General features: G+C 39.7%; 1 protein-coding gene across 1 annotated transcript in view; it reads right to left on the bottom strand.

Annotated features, from left to right (window-relative positions):
- LOC104270455 (amine oxidase [flavin-containing] B-like) overlaps window positions 1–21,818 on the bottom strand; it is a gene marked incomplete at its 5' end in the record, with an annotated part of 29,609 nt that overhangs the window by 7,443 nt on the left and 348 nt on the right. Inside the window, 8 exons of the mRNA XM_009864838.1 lie at window positions 771–824; window positions 1,595–1,691; window positions 3,102–3,261; window positions 3,866–4,015; window positions 5,315–5,456; window positions 8,195–8,286; window positions 9,025–9,129; window positions 20,963–21,100. Coding sequence (XP_009863140.1) covers window positions 771–824; window positions 1,595–1,691; window positions 3,102–3,261; window positions 3,866–4,015; window positions 5,315–5,456; window positions 8,195–8,286; window positions 9,025–9,129; window positions 20,963–21,100 — 938 coding nt within the window. The remainder of the gene's footprint in view (window positions 1–770; window positions 825–1,594; window positions 1,692–3,101; window positions 3,262–3,865; window positions 4,016–5,314; window positions 5,457–8,194; window positions 8,287–9,024; window positions 9,130–20,962; window positions 21,101–21,818) is intronic.

Here is a 21,818-nt window from a genome sequence, read left to right as displayed (position 1 = left end):
AAAAGGCTCTCCTCATGTCCACATTCTCTACTTGTAGCTTTAATTTAATCAGATACTGTGAATCAGTGTGATGAAAAAAACTCATTACTTGGTAAATTCTATTTTAGTAATAAACCAAGAGCACTACTGTACACAGATACTTGTTTCAAGGACAATAAAAAAAGACTGTGCCTGAAGGATGTTTTTTTTCCCGTAACTGAGGGTGGAGAGCCAGAGAAAGTTTTTTGACCCCTTCATGATACTGAGGTCTTGTTCACAGCAGCTACAGCAGCCTCAAGGCTGCACGAAGTTACAGTCAGTGAAAGGACCAGCCAGGGTGATTAGAAAAAAAAATCGAGCACAGTGGCCAAACCTATCCCTTCTTACAAGCTTTGAAGAGCTCAGTGCACTTGCAGGAAGCCAGAGAGGTTGCAGCAGGGAAGCATGAGGCTGGCCCTGCACCCTTTCCAGTGAGGGCAGCAGAGTATCCACACCACTTTCACATTTAGCAGCTGAGAGATGTTCTTTTGCTAAAGTTACACAAGCAGAGCAGCCCTGCCAGAAAATGAGAACCAGGACCAGGCAGTTTCCAAAGGGCGGGGGCTAGTTACCACAACTACTGCTGGTTTGCAGGAAAAAACAAGTAAGACACCTTCTTCCTTAAAGTGACAAGCCTACCTTCTGTCACAAGGCTATAGACCCTCCAAATCAGGGCACCATTTTCTGGCTCTGGTCACCTATAACAAAATTTTGGCTCAGATTCCACACAGATTTCCAGTTTCTGCACTTACCTTTCTTCTTTCGTGAGACCTGTCAGTCTTCTACACTTCCGTGCCAGAATGAAGCTGTAGGAAAGCCACAATTTACTTCCATTAAGTTACTACACTTCCTGCATTATTTTAAACACCAACACTTTACAACGGGCTGCTCTGATTCATAGTATTAGCTTTTGGGTCTCTATCCAAAACATTCACTTCACCTCTCTGCATAATGTTGCATGCTCTGCCTGCTGCTTGCAGGAAGGAACCACACTGAGATTCAGGTTAGAATATTTGTATGAGCTGTTTCCCAGTGACCTCAATTTTATATAGCAGTGGGTGCAGCCATATAGCAACAAGAGGTGAAGCCTGGGATTAACCTGGAAATTATTGTTTAATAAACTTTCTAAGACTAATCAAACTCCCTGGCTGTTAAGAAAAAAAGCCAACTGAACAAATCAAAATATAATTCTAGAAAACAAATTTTCCTTTAAAGAACTGGAAGATTTGGAGGAGGCAAAATATTTGGAGAAAACTTTGTATTTCTGCAATTGCTCCCTTTTTTCTTCTCCTTCCTTCCCTCTTCTTCAGTTTTGTACTTTGCCACAAAAAAGGCAAAATATGACAGTGAGAAAAATAAAAACAGATTTACATTTTTTTTAAATTAGCAATCAAATCACAGAGAGAACTTATTTTGAAAGGAAAAAAACACAGAACATAATCACTACAGACTGAGAAACTCAACCCTTTAACTATTTTAAAGTATTTCCCTTCAAAAGTAGCCAGCTTTCTGTTTCAATTGCTGCCTTTAAGACCAAATAAAAAGGCATTAACTAGACACTTTCTTTGTCTCTTACCCTATTATGGCAGGAAAGCTGCCATCAGGCTTTGTATCATCAAGTGTTAAACCAATTGCAGCATCCTCATCTTCAATGATCATGGTACCACAATACCCTGTAAAGCACAAGGTGGAAAAGAAGTTGGATCCATGTACCCAAATGCAGGAGGAAGCTTCCAAGAAGTTGAGAAATACTCAGAACTTGACTGGAAAAAAGTCCTAAACAACTCAACCTGCTTTGAGCAAGTCATGGGACTAGATGATATTCAGAGGTCCCTCTCAATCTCTATCATTCTTTGATTCCATGATTCTAATACAGGGAGATATGAAAACAAAGGAAAGGAGAACAAAAAACTCAAGTAAAGCGACCCTCACCAAGTGACAAATGCTAGCACACAGCTCCCTTGCTGATCTGCAAGGCACTGTAGCGTGGTGTTACCCTGAGTCAGAGAATTGCTAGATCCTCTCTAGAAGAGAAAGTTTAGATCTGAGATGTGCTGACAATTAACAATCCTTCTGAAGCCTCTTTAAAACAGAAAGTCAGTAAAGGAATCTCCTATTGTTGAATTTGTGATAGAAAAGTAAAGTACTCTGCAACCCAGAGAGCAAGGTAATTATTAATTGCACAGCAACACTGTTCCCAGATGCTGAAGATGTTAAAGTGCCTCTACCACAGTTGTTTCCATATGTGACATTTATGTCAGACATAGGAGATATTTGTTGATTGTTTAGAAAACACAATTGTTCTTAAAAGAAAGGTGTGAAGAAAATTTATCATTCTTAAAAAAATAACAATGACCTTAGCAAAGCACAGCCCACAAACCATGCGTTCTATCAGAAAAAGGGAGTCACCTCCCACCAATCCATCCTAAACCTAGTAGCCAGAATATGCCAGGATCCAGAACTCTTAAAATTATTCACAAAGATGAAGTGTGGATGAGGTTTGTAGACAAACACAAACATGGGCTCATTATAATCAGTTATGAGAAATGGGTGCTGGTACATTGCAGTTAGTCTTAGATTCACTAAGTTCTAAAAGAGAGCTGAGGAATCATGATGGAAGTATTTGGCATGTAAAGGGAGTCCACGATGACTAGCCCAGCTGGGGATGTCTGTATGAAGACACCTTCAACTAATCCTGCCCAATGCATTCAGAAGGTAGAATTTTTGCAGTGATAACTGATGGGGTAAAACCTCTTTCTATCACACATCACTTGTACGTTTACATTACTGTACAAGTAGGAGAGATTCATCTCATACCCTGGTGCCACTGAAGGAAAAGGAGAGGACACAAAGAACAACCAAGGCAATAAGCAACCAGCATGTGTTCTCCTTCATGTCTACCTCCTCCTTTTTTATTCCCCCATCCACCCTCTCCTCCCAACAGCGGAAGGCAAAAATGGCACAGAAGTTCATGAAATCTCCTTCTTAGATCCAGCAGCCTCTAAAGGCAAAGTCTACTCCATTACCACATACCCTCTTCCCTCTCTCTGTCACTACTATTCCTTTCAATTAAAACATAATACCCTTCTTCCTCCAGAAAGTTTCCTTATAGTACACAATGCACTTGATGACTGAGCCCATGGGAATTCGGTTGATGAGCTGGTTTCTCATTGGAGGCAAAGGTGGGTTGAAATGAATCTTCAAACCAAGAGCTGGGGGAATGGCACTGATCACATATTTGCCCTGGAAAAGAAATTATACATCAGCCAAATACATTCTTCACTACATCCTAAGTAACGATCTTGGCAGACACCTGGGGAAGCTTCAGGGTGTATCTTCTGAAGCAATTTTGGCATTTAGCATAAGAATTGAAAAACTGAATCCTCACAAAGTCTTGTTTGTTAAACAATGAACAAGCATTATATAAACAGCCATCTGTTCGAATGATGGGCTAGCACTTAAAAAAAAGTGCTGTGTTATAAGAGTCCACTGGTGTCCCTTCCATCTGGACTCTTCTGTTACAACTTGGAAAGAAAGCCTGCAATGTTTTTCACAGAAAGTTTATTAGTAAGCTACATTTTTGTGTTCGCCTTTCAGTTATCCTTTCACTCAGAAGGTAACTGAACACAGAATTGATTAAGAGTTTTAATACACACTTGGCTTTTCAGGCATCAGTTTAGAGCTCTACAATTTCTATTACTTTGAGACAACCAGAAAGTGTCACTTTCTGTCATAGTCACTTAAATCTCTGCTGCATTTTTGTACAGGAGAAGTCAAAAAAGAAATGCTAAAAGTTTTCTAGCCATCACAGCACAAACAGTTGCTTAAATGTTAGAGGATTCATTACCTCATACGATTCATGATCTAAGGTTTCCACTATGACACCTTCACCCAACTGGTCGATGCGGACAACTGGCTTCTTCAGCTTCACCCGGCCTCCCAGGCGCTCCATGATTTTCTCACAGATCTGGCCAGAACCCCCAACAAACTTCCTCTCCTGAAACACAGAAAAAAACTCAATAATTTGGCAAAACCGACTCAGCAGAGTGGTGCTTGTGAAGCATGTATCATGACAAACATTTTGCTTGGCATTCAAAACAAACTTCTTTCTTCTGTTGTTATCAAAACACTTTTGGAAAGCTTGGCAATCTCACTTGGAAAATGTATCCACATCACTTTCTCTTTCAGTGAACTCCTCAAATACTTCTCATATTTGATCATCAGCCAAAATTGGAAGTATCAGTAAGCTCATGAGAAAATCCTTTCTTATGTGGTCTCCAAACGGATTCCACAGACCTGTGTGAATCACCAAGAGTTCTGAAAAGTGCTTGAACTTTCCTCTCAGCTCAGTTATCCCTCCAGGGATCTGTGTATCAGAAGTAAGAACCCTTATGCTCATAATCTAGAACAAGGTATAGAAATTATGTAACTTCCACCAAAAATGTCTCCTGCAATATATAATCTAACAAAATTCAAACGCAAATCACATGTAACATGATACAGAACTCAAATAATATTTTATTCATCATATTTACAAGTTATATTACCTATATTTATTGCTTATCTATGCATATCTATGCATTTTAACATATTTAAAGTGTTTGTATTTTCTATTGTTTATTTATTACTAAATAATTTGAATTTCTAAAAATATAATTCTTTCCAATAAAATTACTAAAATTTGCATTTCTTAAGTAGAAGACCATTAGAAGAGTCTTTACTTTCTTGAAATGCAGAAGAAGAACTAGTGTGCCAGATTTCAAACACTTCAGAGCAATATCATATTTAAGCAGGGATGTTCATTTTCTTCAGAATTATTTAAAAATTTTAACAGTTTTAAAGCTTGGAAGCTTGCATCTTTTGAACCCATCTCTGGGCTACATTTTCAGTATTCATTTGGAGTGGTCTGCACACTCGTGCAACCAGCATGGCCATCTCCGTTAAGTGCTTCTGAAGTGGTAAGGCTTGCTTCAGATTCATGACAGAAATAAGCGTAAGTAAAACTTTCTTTATTCAGCATGGACAAGAAAAGTACGTGTTCTAACCAGAGCCCAAAAGGAAGCCACTCAGAGAAAATACAAATCTATGATCCCTGAGCCAATGCCTTCAGCACATGAACAGCCTTCAGTACTGGTTTTGCATGATCCAAAATAACATGTAAATTAATAGAAGTAGTTATGGAAGGTGCTACTGGCTGAAAGTCACGGATGTGTCACTTGACCCTCTGAACTAAAATAAACAAGCAATAAAACAGCAGGGCCTGTCACAAGCTACAGAAGGTGATGGCTCACAGTACCTGTCCTCCGTTGGACGTAGAGAATATCCTTGTTGTGCCCCCACACTGCTTCACGTACCACAAAAACCAAAGGGCAGAGACCTCGTGGGGTTCAGAAGTGACATCCACATTCACAAATAGAGTTGCGAAACTCTTGGCAGCACTGCAGCCAAGACAAGAAAGTGAGTTAATTTAAAAACTGAAGAAGAGTGACAAGACTGTTCTTTAGTAGAGGATGAAACTGTCTTTGTTAACCTCTTCTTTCACTGTTGGCAAAGGATTCCTTAATTGCAACTGAAGTATAAAAATATCATTTTCTTTTACACAACAGTTTTCAAATAACCCTGCAAAAAAACTTAATCAAGCACCACAGTATTCCAGCTAAATTAGGGCTCCAGGATGCACAAGAGCCCACGAAAGCTCATGCCACTTTATGTTACTAATACAAAGTTAGCAGGTCATCCTAGATTCAGGATTAAGGGAAGCAACCCCTCTTGTCTTCACTGGACTCCAAAACGACCATGTCCTCCTATGGCTCCTGGATTACACACAAGTTCTGTAGCTCTTTTTGCACCTGCTGAATGCCTGTCCCTCAAGAACACAGCATAGAGATTACTCAACACTTGCCATAAAAGAGTTAGATCTTGTCTAAACTAATGATCTAAACTCTTGGATTAGATAGCACCTCCTCACTGCCAGCTCCTCTGCTGTGCTCAGGGAGGATGCTGTAGCTGCAACACAACAAGGAAAGAAATGTAAGGAGGAAGCCGTAAGTGAAGGGGCAGCACATGCACATTCACAGAAAAGTCTGGCAAGAAACGAGAAAGGATACTTTTGCTTTTTCAACGTTTTAAACACTGGTCTGGTAGCCAGTGGTGATGAACACAGAAGTGGGAAAATGGCCCATGCCTGAAAAAAGGTCATTGCTTTAGGTCCTCCAGTTGGTGCCTTCATAATTGCTCTAGTGAAAAGTACTTAACTGCACTGTAGTTGACAGGGACTGAGATTCCACAGGCATTTCATATGTGAGGCATCAGGCAATCAATAACTTCCAAAGCCAGTACAGAATCCACTTCTAGTTGCTTTTTCCTTTTTTCAATCTTAGAACTTTCAAAAAAAATAATTTAAAAATGTAACTCGAACATACTATTTCAAACAGTTGTAGATCTGCATAGAGAAAAGGCATCTTCTGTCCTTTTTAAAAATGCAAAGTCTTGCTGAAGTAAAAAGCTGATCTATTTTCTGAAATATGGGTGCATTCTGGCTTCATTTTTGACAGCCAAAAATAATACAGAACATCTTTATCAATTTTCGTCTGCATAAACAGATGTCGTAAAATACGATTGACTCGAATAGATATTTTGTCTAATGAGAAAACTAACATATTTCCATATATGTATGTGTATATATATATAGTGTATCGGTATTTCACAACTGAAAGATACTAGATGGCAGTTAAATTCTCCTGATTTCTGCTGCCTTATCCCATTGCTTTGCAGCGTTTCAGGTTTTCCTGGTGTTTTGCCTAGAAATGGCAGTAGAATTTCAACCAAAAGCACTCAGGGTATTTCCAGCATGCAACTCTAGCCAAAAGCAAATCTGTACAGTTTGTTAGATGGGAGAAAATAGAACAAGATTATCCTTCTGGATCATTACCTTCCAGGGTGAGAGATCTCTAAGGCATGTTACCCACATCTTGAACAAAGCGGGCAAATCAAGCTGGGATGCACATATAAAATCTGAAAGGCATCTTGGAATTAAGGGAGGCTGACAGTTATGCCAATATTCAGGTAAAACGTCAAGTCTTATTCGATCAGAGTTTGAATAAATGTGACAGTAATCACGTAAGGTATTGGATATCGAATGGCTATCGATGTGTGGCGTTCTGCTAACTTACATAGTTCCTTACCAAATCAGAGGTTCAAACAGCCAGCAGAATTGCCAGTATACACTTCTGTTTGATTTTACCGAATATGGGCAGTGACACAATCAAGAAAGGCTTTCTATAAGCTTTTGTGCAATTGTCACTCTTGTTAAAAGCAAAACGACCGGGAAATTAAAAGTGGTTGGACCAGAGCCTCCTACTGTCCATTAACAAAGACCACGTTGCTCTCAAGAGGCTGGCTGAAGCTGTAAAAATGCCCCTGGTGCACCCTGAGAGGGTGCTAGCAGGATTCTGCACTAAGCTCCTGCAGGCTCGCAGCAGCTGCCCGTGGGGTGCTTAGCGATTCTGAAGAGGTTGCTGTAGAAATCAATCTGCTTTATAGCAAGGCAGAATTAATGGTGGTGTTTTTCTTTTTCTTCAGTGCGAAGAAAACCAATCAAACCGTTGTTGAATGGCAAGTGAAGAAAAATTGCTTTGATGTATACATAAAAACAGGAAGCATTTTCAGTTTCCCTGGGTGGTATACAGTGCAGCAGTTAAACAATAGAATGATGGCTGTTAAAGTGATTTAGTGCTGTTTCAAGACAAACGTTATTTTTATAGCACTTTGGTAAAATCAGCTGGTCCAGCACAGAATAAATGTGTGTTGTTCCATCAAAACTTTGATTCAAAAACCTGCTGTAGTCAGAGCGTTTTTCTCTTAAAGGTTAAACACATGAAAAGACAGGGAAAGTGCATGTAACAGATGAAGGTACTACTCATCTCTTCAGAATTAACCCTCCACAAATACATTTTACTTTAATCTTTATTTTGGTCTGAGAAATTATGGAAATAAAATAGAGTCTACTGTGTGTGCTGACAAGTGGTTTGGTCCCTTATTACAGGACTTTTTCACTTTATTTCTTTAGAAAAGACTGTATTCTAGTGGTAGTTATATTTGTTTGCAGTTAACGCTAATTTGGAGCTCCAAGGTATATAAATATAAGCTATCATATTTCATACAAAGATTTTCTTACTTTGTCCAGCAAATTTTATCTATGAGATCTTGCATAGTCATTTTGTCCCATTCTTCAGCATGTGGAGCCTTCCATGGGGCTTCACTGGGAATCTAAGGGAACATAAATGAACATTCCTCAGCAAAAGATTGAGTGGCATAAGAAAAAGGCAATAAACACAATCACAAAATCTTATTTTTACATGGCAATTCAGCCTGTGAATTCCTGGCAGGCAATATAGTGAATCTAACAGAGGATGCTTTTAGGTTTCTTTGTTGCTTGCGTTCTTATTTTAAGAATGATTTTCTCAGACTGAAGAATGGAGAATAATTTTAGAGTTTAGTGTTGGGAGATGTCTCTGAGTTACTCCATATCTCTCTCATTCATCTAAGTAAATAATATCAACCTCGTCTCAAAGTCTTGTAGCTCAGTCAATGGAAATCATACACTACCGGTAATAAACTAAAATGGACAAGTTGAATTTGAGGGTGGAAAAGGGCGTACATTTGAGGTCTACAAACTTTTTAAAACATTGCATACCCAACCATCAGGCAAAGTGCTAAAAATCATATGCATTAACCCTCACGTTCATATATCCAGGAAAACAAAGGTATGACTTCAGATAGCCTCAGGAGCAGGGCCTCCAGAAGAGCTTGCCAGGACGCCCCTTACATGTGTGCTCTGACCACCAGTGTGTACCAAAATGCACGACATGATGCTGCTCTTGCCAGCACCAGGCTTGCACAAGCTAGAGCAGCTTTGCCTATCTCCATCCTACTCCCATCTTCACTCTGCCCCTCACTGAGACAAAACTCAGCTGAGAAGGTCAGCTGCAACTCCTCATGCCATACCTCCTTTCCCATTTCATCCAAGGTCCTCCACAGGTTATTGTAGTCCAGGTAGGCCAACGGATTCCACATAGGAGGAAATGGACCTTTAAAGGGATAAGACTTACCCTAAAAGACAAAAAAAAAAAAACAAAACAAACAAAACCATCATAAAAAATAAATACAACCATAGTCACAGCTTCCACGCACGGGAAGCTGCACCAAAGCGTTCACTGGAAGAAAGCACAAATTTAATCAATACAGGTAGCAGCTTCTGACAGACAGTGTCTGTGTGTGCATGCAGAACAAGAGGCAGTGCACCCAAACTGAAACACAGGAGGTTCCTTCCGAACATTTGGAAATATTTTTTTCACTGTGAGGGTGACCAAACACTGGCTCGGGTTGCCCAGGGAAGCTGTGGAGTCTCCATGCTTGCAGATCCTCAAAAGCTGTCTGAACATGGTCCGGGGCAACCAGCTTAAACAGGGGGTTAAACAAGATGATCTACAATCTCAACCACTCTGTGATCCTCTTATTCTGCATGCGCAATATAAGTGTGATACACAGCTGAATTAAGTCAGTTGTGTGCAGAACTGACGCTGCCTTGTATCTTCAAAGCTTCGTATCGGGCACCTCTGGACAACAAAAATAATACCCTGCAGACAACAGGTAATTTATAGAGTTATTCTATTTACATGGGACTTCCCTGGCTGACTATATGGATGGCACCATAACAGCTTTAAAAATTCACAAAGAAATGCTCATTACCAGTATGTGGTTACTCATTTTTCCACAATGCATTCCGAGCTCTGTAGAAAAGATAACCAATGAAGGCCATATTGTGTGTCACAGATGATTTTTCAAAACTTATATTAAATTACGTATTTAATTGGGCACTGCATCAGCATGAATGTCAATTGGTAGAAGTATTAACTTTTAATAGGTATTTGATGCAATACCACTCAAATTCATTACTAAAAATATTTACACTGGCTTCAAAAGAAATACTGTATCTAGATTTAATATTTAGAATCGTGTAAAAACAACACTGTTCTGTTGAGAAGAGACTGGATTTAGCCTCTTATTAATAAATAATGTGAAAGAAGGGGCAGAAAGCATGTTATTCAAATATGCAGGTGTTTGCGAGCACTGAGAAAAGACAGCAAAAGAGTACAGAGGGATCCTGAAAGACACAAAACTTGGTCTGGAAGTAACAAAATGAGATATAACCTTGAAAAATGCTGCCTAATAATTCTGAGGACTTCTAATTCAAAGAAAGAGATACTTAGCAGTAAGGTCAAAAATCAAATCTAAAAATAGGAATTGGATAAAACCAGTTTACAAAAAAAAGAAACAAAAAAACCCACACGGGTCAGAGAAAGCGAAGAACAAACCTTTTTCTTCACCTAATCTTTTTACAGATGCGGGTATCTAACAGAATCCCTGTCAGAAATACCAAGTTAATGAAAATTAGAAAAAAAAATGTGTGAGAGGAAAGGATTTAATTCTTTGGTACATGGACATATGAAGAAGTAGATGGAAAACAACTTCATTTTGCAGTGCTTTGGAGGGGAGATTATGGTTTGTAAAATTCCAAAACATGAAATTTTTAAAAGTTTTCTCATAGCCAGAGCAGATCTCCAGTCACTTCATGAGCCAGAGGCGCCAAGGTTGAAAACCTGTCATTTCCAGTTTAAGAACAGACATTACCACACACGTTTACAAATAGTCTAGAAAATGGAGGGTTGGGGTTTTGTGGTTTTTTCTGAAGGGGGGAGTGTTGTTGCTGTTTTTTTTTTTATTGAGCATAGAACAAAAGTTCTACACTTCTACAGCTCTTGTGCTAAACCACATGAAAACACATTACATTGGAATCAGGAAAACATATCCCTGTAGATGGAGATAAACTCAATGAGTGTTTCATCAGAAGCATTTAGTCCTAGCATGGACATATGGATACTATTACAGAATTGTTTAAAATAAAAGTAATTTGAACTGGAGCACACCTTCACACATTGCTGCCAAAGGGCTATGAAAGAAGAGTAAAAGCTCGCAGACTGAATAGGTTCCTCTTCCAGCTAGTAACATCTGAACCATGCTGGCTAAAGCCTTTTTCAGCACATTGAAATTCCGTAACTAACTCCAATGGCAGCAAGAAGTCAGTTTTACTGTGCTTTCTTCTGAACCCCGAGTCCAACCCTCACTAGTGTGAACACCATATATCCAAAGACAGAGTGTATCAATTTGGTTTTAAGTACCTGGAATATCCCAGATTTAGATTTATGAAACACATATACTGCCATGCTCAAGAAAACCAGGACAGCAGCAGAATGGGTTATTCCAATTATTAATTTTGTTTCAAGCTTCCTTCTCTGCCAGAGGCAATCCTAACTGAGTTATCCCCTCTGAGTTAACTCAAGTCTTATGAAATCCCTGTGGTGCTTCATCATGAGTGCACGGCTAAGAGACACACAAAACATATCTTTGTTTTAGTATGTTTCTATTTCACTGCATTTGAACTGCTCAAAGGGATATCTTGGGTATGTTTCTTGTGCAGAAATCTGGAGTGACAAGTCTTACAAAGTACGAGAAGAAACTTGAACCTGGAAAAATAATAACAATCATAAAAGTGAGGTAGTCTCCTGTGAAAGCTACTTTCACAAGCTCCTAAGACATTAGCTAAGACCTGATACTTTTTCCCTCCATGAAAAAAAAATCCAAGAGCTATCAATCAGAATTTTGTCTGAGAAGAAACTGCAAGACCAGGCTCTACACAGAAACAAAAATAGCAGCACCAACACATAGCTCTGAGTAGTTTCCAACAAATGGCAACATTTCAGCTCTGTTTCTGATGAAGTTCAGGTTTTGCAAAAACTACCACCTTACTGATGTTTAGGCAAAAATTGCCTATTTCTAACATATTGCTGTGGAGAATAGCATTCTCCATACCTCCTGGTGCTTTATAATCTCTGAAGAAGAACAAGACATGGATGAAAAATATGCCTCAAGATGCACAAAACTTTTTCTTCTGAAATTTTTTTAATATTTAAATCAGAGCAGTATGAAACCACATCTTGTGATCATTAGATGTATTTCAACACCAATACTATAATAATGCTCAGAAGTATTAAATGTTTGTTGCGGGGGTTTTTTAGGGCTTAGTGGTATTTAATACAGACATATATATACATATTTAGCAACTGCTTCACGATGTCACTTGCAATGTTGCCAAAAGCAGAACATCAGCAGCAGCAGCTGGAGCTCTACCTGCTATCGTATGGGTCACCTGCAGCTTACAAAGGCTGTCACTGTGGTATGGGCTAAAGCACACTGAAGAAGCTGAAACTACAGGGAAGGAATTCATGCAACCCAGCTGTCTGACGAACAGACGGAAATGTGAAGTCCAGTTTTTGTCACAAACATCACAATTCCCAGTAGATCTTCTCATCCATGTGTTTCTCGTCAATCGACAATTGGTTTACTTACACTGGACCCATGTAACGGAAGTAGTATAGAAATAAACTTTCTGAACACATCAGCTCTGCTTCAGATCAAGTAGCTGACCTAAGAAGTGGATTATTACAGGAGTTAAAAAAAAGAACACAGCACGGCAACTAAATATCATCAGTCTCTTGAATATCAGCCCAGCAGTTGGGAGGGCACAGGGACCAGATTCCACACGCCTTCTGCTGGAAGGTTGAGAGTGAATGAATGGTTGGCTGAGAAACGACAGTCTCTGCCAGGAAATACCATCAGTATCTCAATGCATGGTGGGATCTCAGAATAAAGTCTGCTTTTGCAGGCACAAAACAACAGCATGGTCCCCTAAATGTTATTTACCCAGGTAGAACCTGAACGTGTGGCAGTATTTAGGGGGCTGGTTAGCTCAATGGTTTGAGCAGCGGTGCTGACAACAATGACAACATCGAGGTTGCGGGTTCGATTCCTGCTCGGTCCCCATGTGGTGCCTGGTTCTAGTTGAGAGGTGGCGCCCCTGCCCATGACAGGGAGGTTGGACTAGATGATCTCTAAGGTCCCTTCCAGTCTAGGCCATTCTATGATTCTATTGTGAGTTGAAGCCCCCGGTGCGAATCGTAGAATCATAGAATGGCCTAGGCTGGAAGGGACCTTAGAGATCATTTAATCCAACCTCCCTGTCATGGGCAGGGACGTCTCTCAACAAATATAGTCAGCTTTTATTGGAGAAACGAGATGGTGTGGTGCATTCTCTGCATCACTGAATGAGCACAGATATTCCCTTAGCTAAACCATCTAAACCTTTGAGTAACTGACGCTAACCGCACCAAGGTGTCACTCTGCATGTTAATTCACAGTTGCACAGGTTTATAGGCATGTACTGCCCTCTGCTGATTCACATCACTGGTACATCATGCACACCTTTTTCTCTCAAAATTCTAGTAGTCATTCATGTAAAACACAGAAACAATAAGATACAAGGTTGTAAGAAGGTTAACGAGAAGCAGGAAAGTATCACTTCAGGCTGCAACTCTGCATCTGTCTCAAATACTCAGTTTTTCATCTGCTGCCCTGTGGAAAATGATCCTTTTTTGTCTGGTTTGTGGGGAGGGTGTTTTGGTTTTTGGTTTTTAATCCATAGCATGTAGTCTTGGAGACTAAGCCTCTTGCGTAATCGTAATCCTCAGTAAAATATGGCAACTAGGTGGACTAAACTGAGAGAGGTATACAGGCTTGTTTAGAAAACTGTAACATGTTGAGCTTCACTGAAGTTCCCTTCTTTGAGAAACTGTTCAGCAGCTCTTACGCTCAGCTGGTTACAAAACTGACAGATATCCTAAAGGTAAAAAGATACCCAAGTTAGAAAATACGAACACAGCACAAGAAAATCTAGATAACCGCTGATGCAAAGCTACAATATGAAGACACACGAAAATATCCTTCAAGTATCTTTCAATATCTAATTTGAGATCATCAGCTGTGGATGCCAGAGCGTTTTGTGAAATCTAGTCAGCAAAAGTAATTCCATTTTAAGTGTAGCATATCCAGACACATTGCCTTGAAACATGCCTCCTGAAAAGGAAAAGAGCTAATTGGGAACAATTTATTTATATAATAAGGCAGAAACAAAGTCCATCTTCACTCTGTCATAAGTCATGCAATTGCTGGAATATTTCTCCTCTCTGGAAAATCGAAAAATGAGAAAAACAACATCACTGAAAGGGAAATTGAGGTTCTGCTTTGAATTTAAAAGCAAATATAACTATCTGTTGTAATCAGCTGAGAAAAAAAGCTAACTAACTCTCCTTCCTATTAGAATGTGGGTTTTTTTCAGACCCTAAAAAACACCTTTACAAAAAGGATTCAAGTGACTTGGGACTGGGATTCTAAATGGTCTTTGAAACTGAGCCTCTGTGTGTGGCTTTCAACATCTAAGTTAAACTTCCTAAGAAAATGGCTAAAATCATTAGAAAAAAGAACAGTATTTCTAGAATTAGTCTTAAAAAAACTCTCCTTCCCCTCTCAAAAATTAATAAATGGGCAAAAATAAATGAAAACAAGAGTTTTATTTAGGAGAAAGCCATCAGATGAACTCTGCCCACAGATAATATAACAAAGCACACAGGGTGCACATATTCTCTAACAATTAAGACATTGTCTTTAAAGTAGAAGAAAATCCTGGCTTCACTGGTTTTATTTCTGAGATACTCCAGGTTACTAAATTTGTTACCTAAAAATAAAATAATGAAATCTTACACAAAATTGTGAAACCCAATATGCTCAGCCAGCTGCTCCTGTACAAAATACACATTTCTCTGTTTTTCTGTAGACCTCCATCAACTTCTCAAGGGAAACGAAAATCAGTTCTTGCAATCAGATGCAATTGAAGCTTTTCTCCCAGCAGCCTGAATTAAATAAGCTAGGTGGGAGCACAGCTCCTTTTCCTTATCTCCTAGGGAACAGATCCTGCAGTCTGGGGGGGGCTAAGACTGAGGAAGTTTTTCGCATTCAGATTTAATTAAGCAATACATACTTTATTTCCAGTTCATTTTTCTTACTACTTTCATCCTCACACTACCATTAGGTCACAGCTGCCAAACTTCCAGTCAGTCTTCTTGATCAATAAACATCCCTTGCGAGACTTTGCTTTACAATCCTCTTGACAGAGATCACTTTGCAGATCTGCTGTACATAATCTTCCTTTTTTTGGGTTGCTGTAACATAAACATTATACATCTTTTAATTAAAAAGACCTAATTATTAACTTCCCTCTTGCAATTGCTGCCAGGTGGCTGGTGGACAAAAAAAAAAAGAGAAGATGCCCCTTTATTTACATGGCAGGCCCAATGAGACTGAAACAAGCCCAGCCTTTCCTATACTCTTCATTCACAGCATGGATGATATCCCTTGTGGGAGTCTGGAAGATGCTTTCATCAATCTCAGCCTATTCAGACCTCAGACTCACTTTTGAGGCTACCTGTGAGCGTGATTAATGACATGGCATCTTATGTCAGGAATGTCTGCATCCTCATATCTGTTAAAGGGTAAGAATAACTTAGATCTGCATTCTAGTCATGTCACATGAAACTACAGCATCCTTGTAGTAATTAAGCATCTTTGAATTTATTTGCCTTCCTTTTCAAGACACCAGATGCCCAGCTTCTTTAAGATTCAGATGTATTCTTCTCAGTTCCCCAAGTTCTTTCTTACAAATTGCCGGAAAAAGGAGAAAAAACAAAAGATGTGATGCCATTTCGCCTCACTTAAATTGATGGCAACTTAGAGTCACATACTTTTCACTCTGTGACTGCACTCTAATTAAGATACATAAAGAAAAATGAAATCACTTTTATCTAGTCACTCAAAAATCCATTTTAGCTGTTCTGTTCTCTACTATAGACTGCAGGAGATACTGCCCTTAGATTTGCAGAGAAGCAGGTCAAAAGCTTAAATAAATCATATTGCTTGGCTTCAGTGCATATATCACTGATATCACAGAAGAAACACCGCTAAATTCTATAACTTATCACTCACTTATCCAGCTGCTAATTAAATCCCCATACAAGACCACCATTACATTTTTTACTCATGAACAAGACCTCAGCAAACTGCATTTTAATAAGCAGAATAGTGTTGAAAATGAATGACACCCAAAAGGGCAGTAAATTTTCTTTTTCTGCAGATCTGCTGCAGTTCAGTATGTAACCTGGTAACATTAGTGCAGATTTGTGGTCCCAGCTAAAAGTACTGTGCGTGTAAGACTAAATATTCACCTTTGGTGCTGTGCTGCAGGTAGGGTTCCCCTTAGCTTTCTGCCCAAAGATGACGATTGTATGTACTTGTATGAAAGCAGTGCTAAACTTGAAGAGGGCATGACATACTCTTATAGAGGCCTTCCAGTACCTGAAGGGGGCTACAGGAAAGCTGAGGAGAGACTGTTTACAAGGCTGTCTAGCGACAGGACGAGGGGCAATGGCTTTAAACTAGAGCGAGGTAAATTTTGATTAGATGTTAGAAAGAAGTTTTTTTACTATGAGGGTGGTGAAACACTGGAACAGGTTGCCCAGAGAGGTGGTGAAGGGCCCATGCCTGGAAATGTTCAGGGTCAGGCTTGATGGAGCTCTGAGCAACCTGATCTAGTTAAGGATGTTCCTGCAGGGAGGTTGGACTAGATGTCCTTTAAAGGTCCCCTCCCAACCCAATGCACTCTATGATTCTATGCTCAGACACCTCTACTCAGCGCTGCGAGCCGATGAATTGTGAGGAAACCACATCTCTATGGTGAACTTAACTGAGGTAATAAGATATTGGTAAGTTGCTGCCAAGAACCTGTCTCGTGACTAGGGAGGGAACACTTCATGTTTCACCCAGCATTTTAACCTGAAAGACGTCCCTGAATGCATGCAATGCCAAGCATGCATTTTAGTGCTAAGGAAACAACTGGCAATTCTAACCACATGAGGAATGTTTCAGGTGCAATGTGCTGTCAAAATAGCCAGCTACCTAAGCCAGCTGTTAGCCTTACCCATGGTCTGCACTGAGACAACTCAGAAATTAAAAGTAGTAAGCATCACTGCCACTTTCCATCAACGATGCTATAATCTGAGGAAATTCCATGAAAGATAATGGCACTACCCTATGGAAAATTCCGGTGGAAAAAACATCTGGAAAAAAATAGCATGGAGCATCGCTGACAGCAGCGGGCTCTACCACAGACTAATTAGAACATTTTGTGAAAAAAGGTTTGTTGGTCTAACGGAGCCAGTAAAGAGCCTTGTTGCCAGTTTGTGTTGCCAGGCTTTCATGCAAGCTTTCCATCAGTGAAAATGGGAACAACTTGGCACCACAGCAGGACAAAGAATAGATCATCCTTACTGCATGTGAAGGAATCAAGCTCTAAAAAGATTAACTTGGCAAACACGTCACACAAAGAAAGGTTTCTTTACATAGATTTAGTGTAGCAGAATAAACCAGCTTCACAGTTATCTTACTTAGCAAAGGAACCTGTGTTACTTTCTATAACATTGGTAAATTTGTGGTTTAAAATGCTTGAACTTTGTATGGCTATTGGGACTGCACAGAAGCGTAGTGCAATTTGAATTAATCAAGAAGATATGTTGGTAATTAAAGCCTCAAAATAATTGACATGTTTTCATACTTTAACACTTCTTTCCAGGGACTATTAGATGTCAAAGGTAAAAATTACTTGGACTATATATACTTTGGTTTGTTTTTCTAAGACATAAGATGTCATTTTGGTGAGGAAAATAAACACCACTAGTCAAAAGCTGTAGATCTACCTACCTCGGGTACAGCCCCAAATCCTCTCTTGAGCAGCTAAGGAAAAGTTATTTTTAAAAAAGTTTTACATATGCCTACCAGTCCAACTGAAGGACTGTGAGGAAATGATGACTTCTTAGACAGTTTTGCTTTTTCTTCTCAGATACTTCTGCTTTCACTACTGAAAAGAAATGGTGTTCAGTCAGTAATTTGCCTACCAAATACCACTTGCAAAGCTATACTAATTTCCTCACCAAGGCTGATGAACCAGTATTTACACAAATGAAAAGAACATACTAAGCTCCTTTCAAAGGCCATGAAAAAGGCTGCTTAGCAAGTGGAGGGGAAGAAAAAAAAATTGAGCAAGAAATACAATTTTGAGTTTCTGTGAAGTTATCACACACAATATAAGCAAGAACAAAAGTAATCTCACAGTAGAACCTGACATTAAAAAAGATTAAAGGGGGAAAAAACACACAATTCAATCAAGCTGGTAAAGCCTAATTAGCAGACACCCACCCAGAGATCAACAAAATGCATTCTTTTCATTTTTTAGTACAAAGAAGCTGCATATATTACTTGTATTAAAAAGCCTCTAAAACAAATTTAATTAACTATGAAAGGCTTGATTTTGCCTTTGGGTATATGTAAAAACAGCAACTGATTTTACAAGATGCATTGTGATGTCTGATCATGTATTGAGAGGAGAATTAAAACCTTTAGGTTTCCTTGTCTCTCTGTGTTCAGAGAATTTTGTGGTCCAGAATTTAATTATGTTTGGCCACAGCCATAAAGCTTAGGTCAGCACATCAGTTCAAATCCACACAGGGGAGACAGACTGCTGTGTATTTTGGAATCTGGTTTGCAAACTATGATTTCAGCATACCACCTAGATGTCGGGGAGCACACGAGAGCATCGTCCATTTGTAGGGTAAGCATGGGCAAGCCACACGGCTGAAAGTGAGAGACCTGAAAGAAATGCATTACGGATACAGGAAATGCAAAAAGCTGAACATTATTGCACTGATTTGGGCAAACAACAGTGCACGTCTACTATATAGTGCCCACATTCCAGTTATTTAACTGCAAGTAGTTCTCTAACTATGTTAATACTTTTCCACAGTTGTATAAACACAGGAACAGAAAGGAAATGAAAGACTTAAAATGAGTGAAATTAGGAGATTCAAAGGAGGTGCTACTGATTATGGAATATCTGCTCTCTTTACCTGCTGCTTGGCTACCAGGGAGAGACACTTCTCTCCCTGCTCTCTTCAGGAGCTCTCCCAGAGGCATCCACACTGGGAGCCTAAGCCGGTTTGTAAACTGTCTGAATCCAACCTGCAGACTCTTATCATGTCTTTAGAGTACCACAGTTGGCAGGTGGGATCTCTCTCCTCCGAGACTTGCAGCACTTGACTGGAAACGGCTCCAAGCAACCTGACCAAACTATGAGGTAGACACTGCTACGAGCCCAGGGTGGAGCAGTAACCTTCAAGGCTCCCTTCCAAGACAGCTTTTTCCATAGCTCTGCAGAAGGCATCTCACACACACCTGCCAGCACTCAGAACAAGACACTCGCCTGCATCAAATTGCCATGGATACTCCATCCTCCTGGAATATGTAAGGGCATAACCTGTCATCTATGAGCAGCTCTCAGGAGGTCTTAGCACAGGCACATGTGTGACGGAGCAAGCCCAGGCCCTCAGCCTTCCTCACGGCTCCCTGAGGATCTATTTGCACAGGTGCAGTCATTAACCTAAGCAGCAAGCACCCCAGTACCTCCAGACCTGGGTGATTTGAACGTCTCGAGGAACAGACACATTTTGCTCTGTCCTGAGCGCTGTTCATCCTCACTGGCCATGTTGGATGTCTTCTACCACTGAGGTTGCCCCTCATGGCATGACCTCCTATTGCTATTGAGGAGACTCTGAATGCTAAATAGTATGAACTAGCAGCAAATATGGCTTTGAAGATGCTGCCAGAGGCACATAAAACAACTATGTGGATGTACCCATCAGTTCTACCACAGCAGAAGCAATTGTGGACAGTCACCATAGAGAATCACCTTGTAAGTACACTTCTTTTGTGTAACAATTGAGTGGAAAATATTGGAAAAGATGACAGTACACGTTTTTTCTATTGCTGTTTTTAAATCTGTCAATGTTTTCTTTAAACTTTGACCAAATACCAGCTACTATATGACAAATATTTTGCCAGTCATTGCACAATGACATTTCATAACTATGTAATGAAACACAATAATTTCCTCAGGATGAACATAGAAAGTTTCCCTTCTGTGGGACTGCAACACTGCTGTATATCAGGAAAGGAGAAAGGGTGCTCTTTTGGAGAATGCATAGTCTGAATACGGAGAATATATAGGTTTTTAACAGCTTTGCTGTAGCTGTTCTGTTTCAAATCGTGAACAGATCATTCAGATCTGCTTCTATAAGAACATTTGACTCTCAGAGCCTTTTGCAATTACTATTACAATGCTTTTGCTACTCAGCATGTTAGTTTCCCCATCAGTAAAACTAGACTTAACTTCCCACACTTATTTTAGTCAGGATAATTGTCATTGGTTTAGAAAGAAACTTTCAGCCTGATTGAAGATACTTCTAAGACTTTTGAAAGACACTTTCAGGCACCTTGGGCAGTGTATATGAGAGCTGACCTGTAAAGAACAGTCACAGTTGTACAGTTCATAAACAACGAACTTTTTTGAGAGCTTTTAACTAAGAGCTCAGACCTGAACCAAGGCATCAGCTAACAGGATGTGTCTATAGGGCATGCATCTAGAGGTGTATGCATATAGCAATTTGTATGAGTTCTTCATTACCAACATACTTATTTTGCTCAAGGAAACTCAGACAAAGTTTAGACTGGATATTAGGAAAAAAATTTTTCACCAAAAGGGCTGTCAAGCATTGGAACCAGCTGCTCAGGGAAGTGGTTGAGTCACCATCCCTGGAGGTATTTAAAAGATCTGTAGATGTGGCACCTAGGGACATGTTTAGTGGTAGACTTGGCGTTACTAGGCTAATAGTTGGACTCAGTGATCTTAAAGGTCTTTACAACCTAAATGATGCTATGATTTTATAAAGCTTGTTTAAAAAGATATACTCTACTGCAGCATAGATGGAAAACAACAAGAAAAAAAATCACAATTTGCCCATCTACAGCCACATGCTTGAGAATGTCTTACCTTGACATGGTGTATCAGGTGCTCAACTTCATTCACTTTGTATGTCTCTATTCCTAACTCTTTAGACAACCGTAGGAGACGATTTTGTGTTGGCCCCACATAAGATCCTCCAAGGTCCACATATTTAACTTGCTTATTCTAGTTTATCACACATAACACACAAAAGGAAAAGAAAAAAGGTTTAAAAAAAGATAAGCCCTTTGTAAATAAAGCACAAGTTAAAAGAGCAACCCAGAGGAATTCTTTAAATTAAACATTTCCAGAGCATTTTGGCCAAAATTCCTCTCCCCATGGAAAATTTCAGTTTTTGGTAGAGTTCTGATGTAAAGATTACCATGAATCTCAGATAAGGAGTTTGTAACCAGCCTAGATGGCCTGTTGTTATATTACAACCTTAACAAACATGGGAAAAAAAAGCCTGACAGACAGAGAAGGACAGAGTCAGAGACCTCTGTGGAGTTCTTGCTCAGTCAGGCATCTCACCTACAACTAGCTCAAAGAAGACTGCACTAGCAAGGAGCACAGATTAAGATTTTCTAATGAGCAGAGTGGGAGAGTTCTCCCTGGTCAAGATAGGTCACATGGTAAAGGAGCAAAGAGAGACATGCTGGTTCTAGCTTCCAGCCACCACTGCCATTCCTCTAGCCTATGTCAAACCTCACAGGCTTGTTACGGTTCAGCTGAAGGCTCTTCACAGCCCAGTTGGCATTACGAGTGTTTTTTCCATAGAAATTCCTCTATTGTCTCTCCCCAGGAAATGATTTTGAAGCTTAGTTAATGATGTTTTCCTTCCCAGAGGAAAGGACTGACAACTCCAGAGCCTACAGATCACACAGAAATATTCTGTCCCCACCAT

The sequence above is a fragment of the Apaloderma vittatum genome, unplaced genomic scaffold, assembly GCF_000703405.1.
Source record: "Apaloderma vittatum isolate BGI_N311 unplaced genomic scaffold, ASM70340v1 scaffold3082, whole genome shotgun sequence".
In the NCBI taxonomy this organism is placed as follows: Eukaryota; Metazoa; Chordata; class Aves; order Trogoniformes; family Trogonidae; genus Apaloderma; species Apaloderma vittatum.
This window is presented reverse-complemented; position numbering and strand designations above follow the sequence as displayed.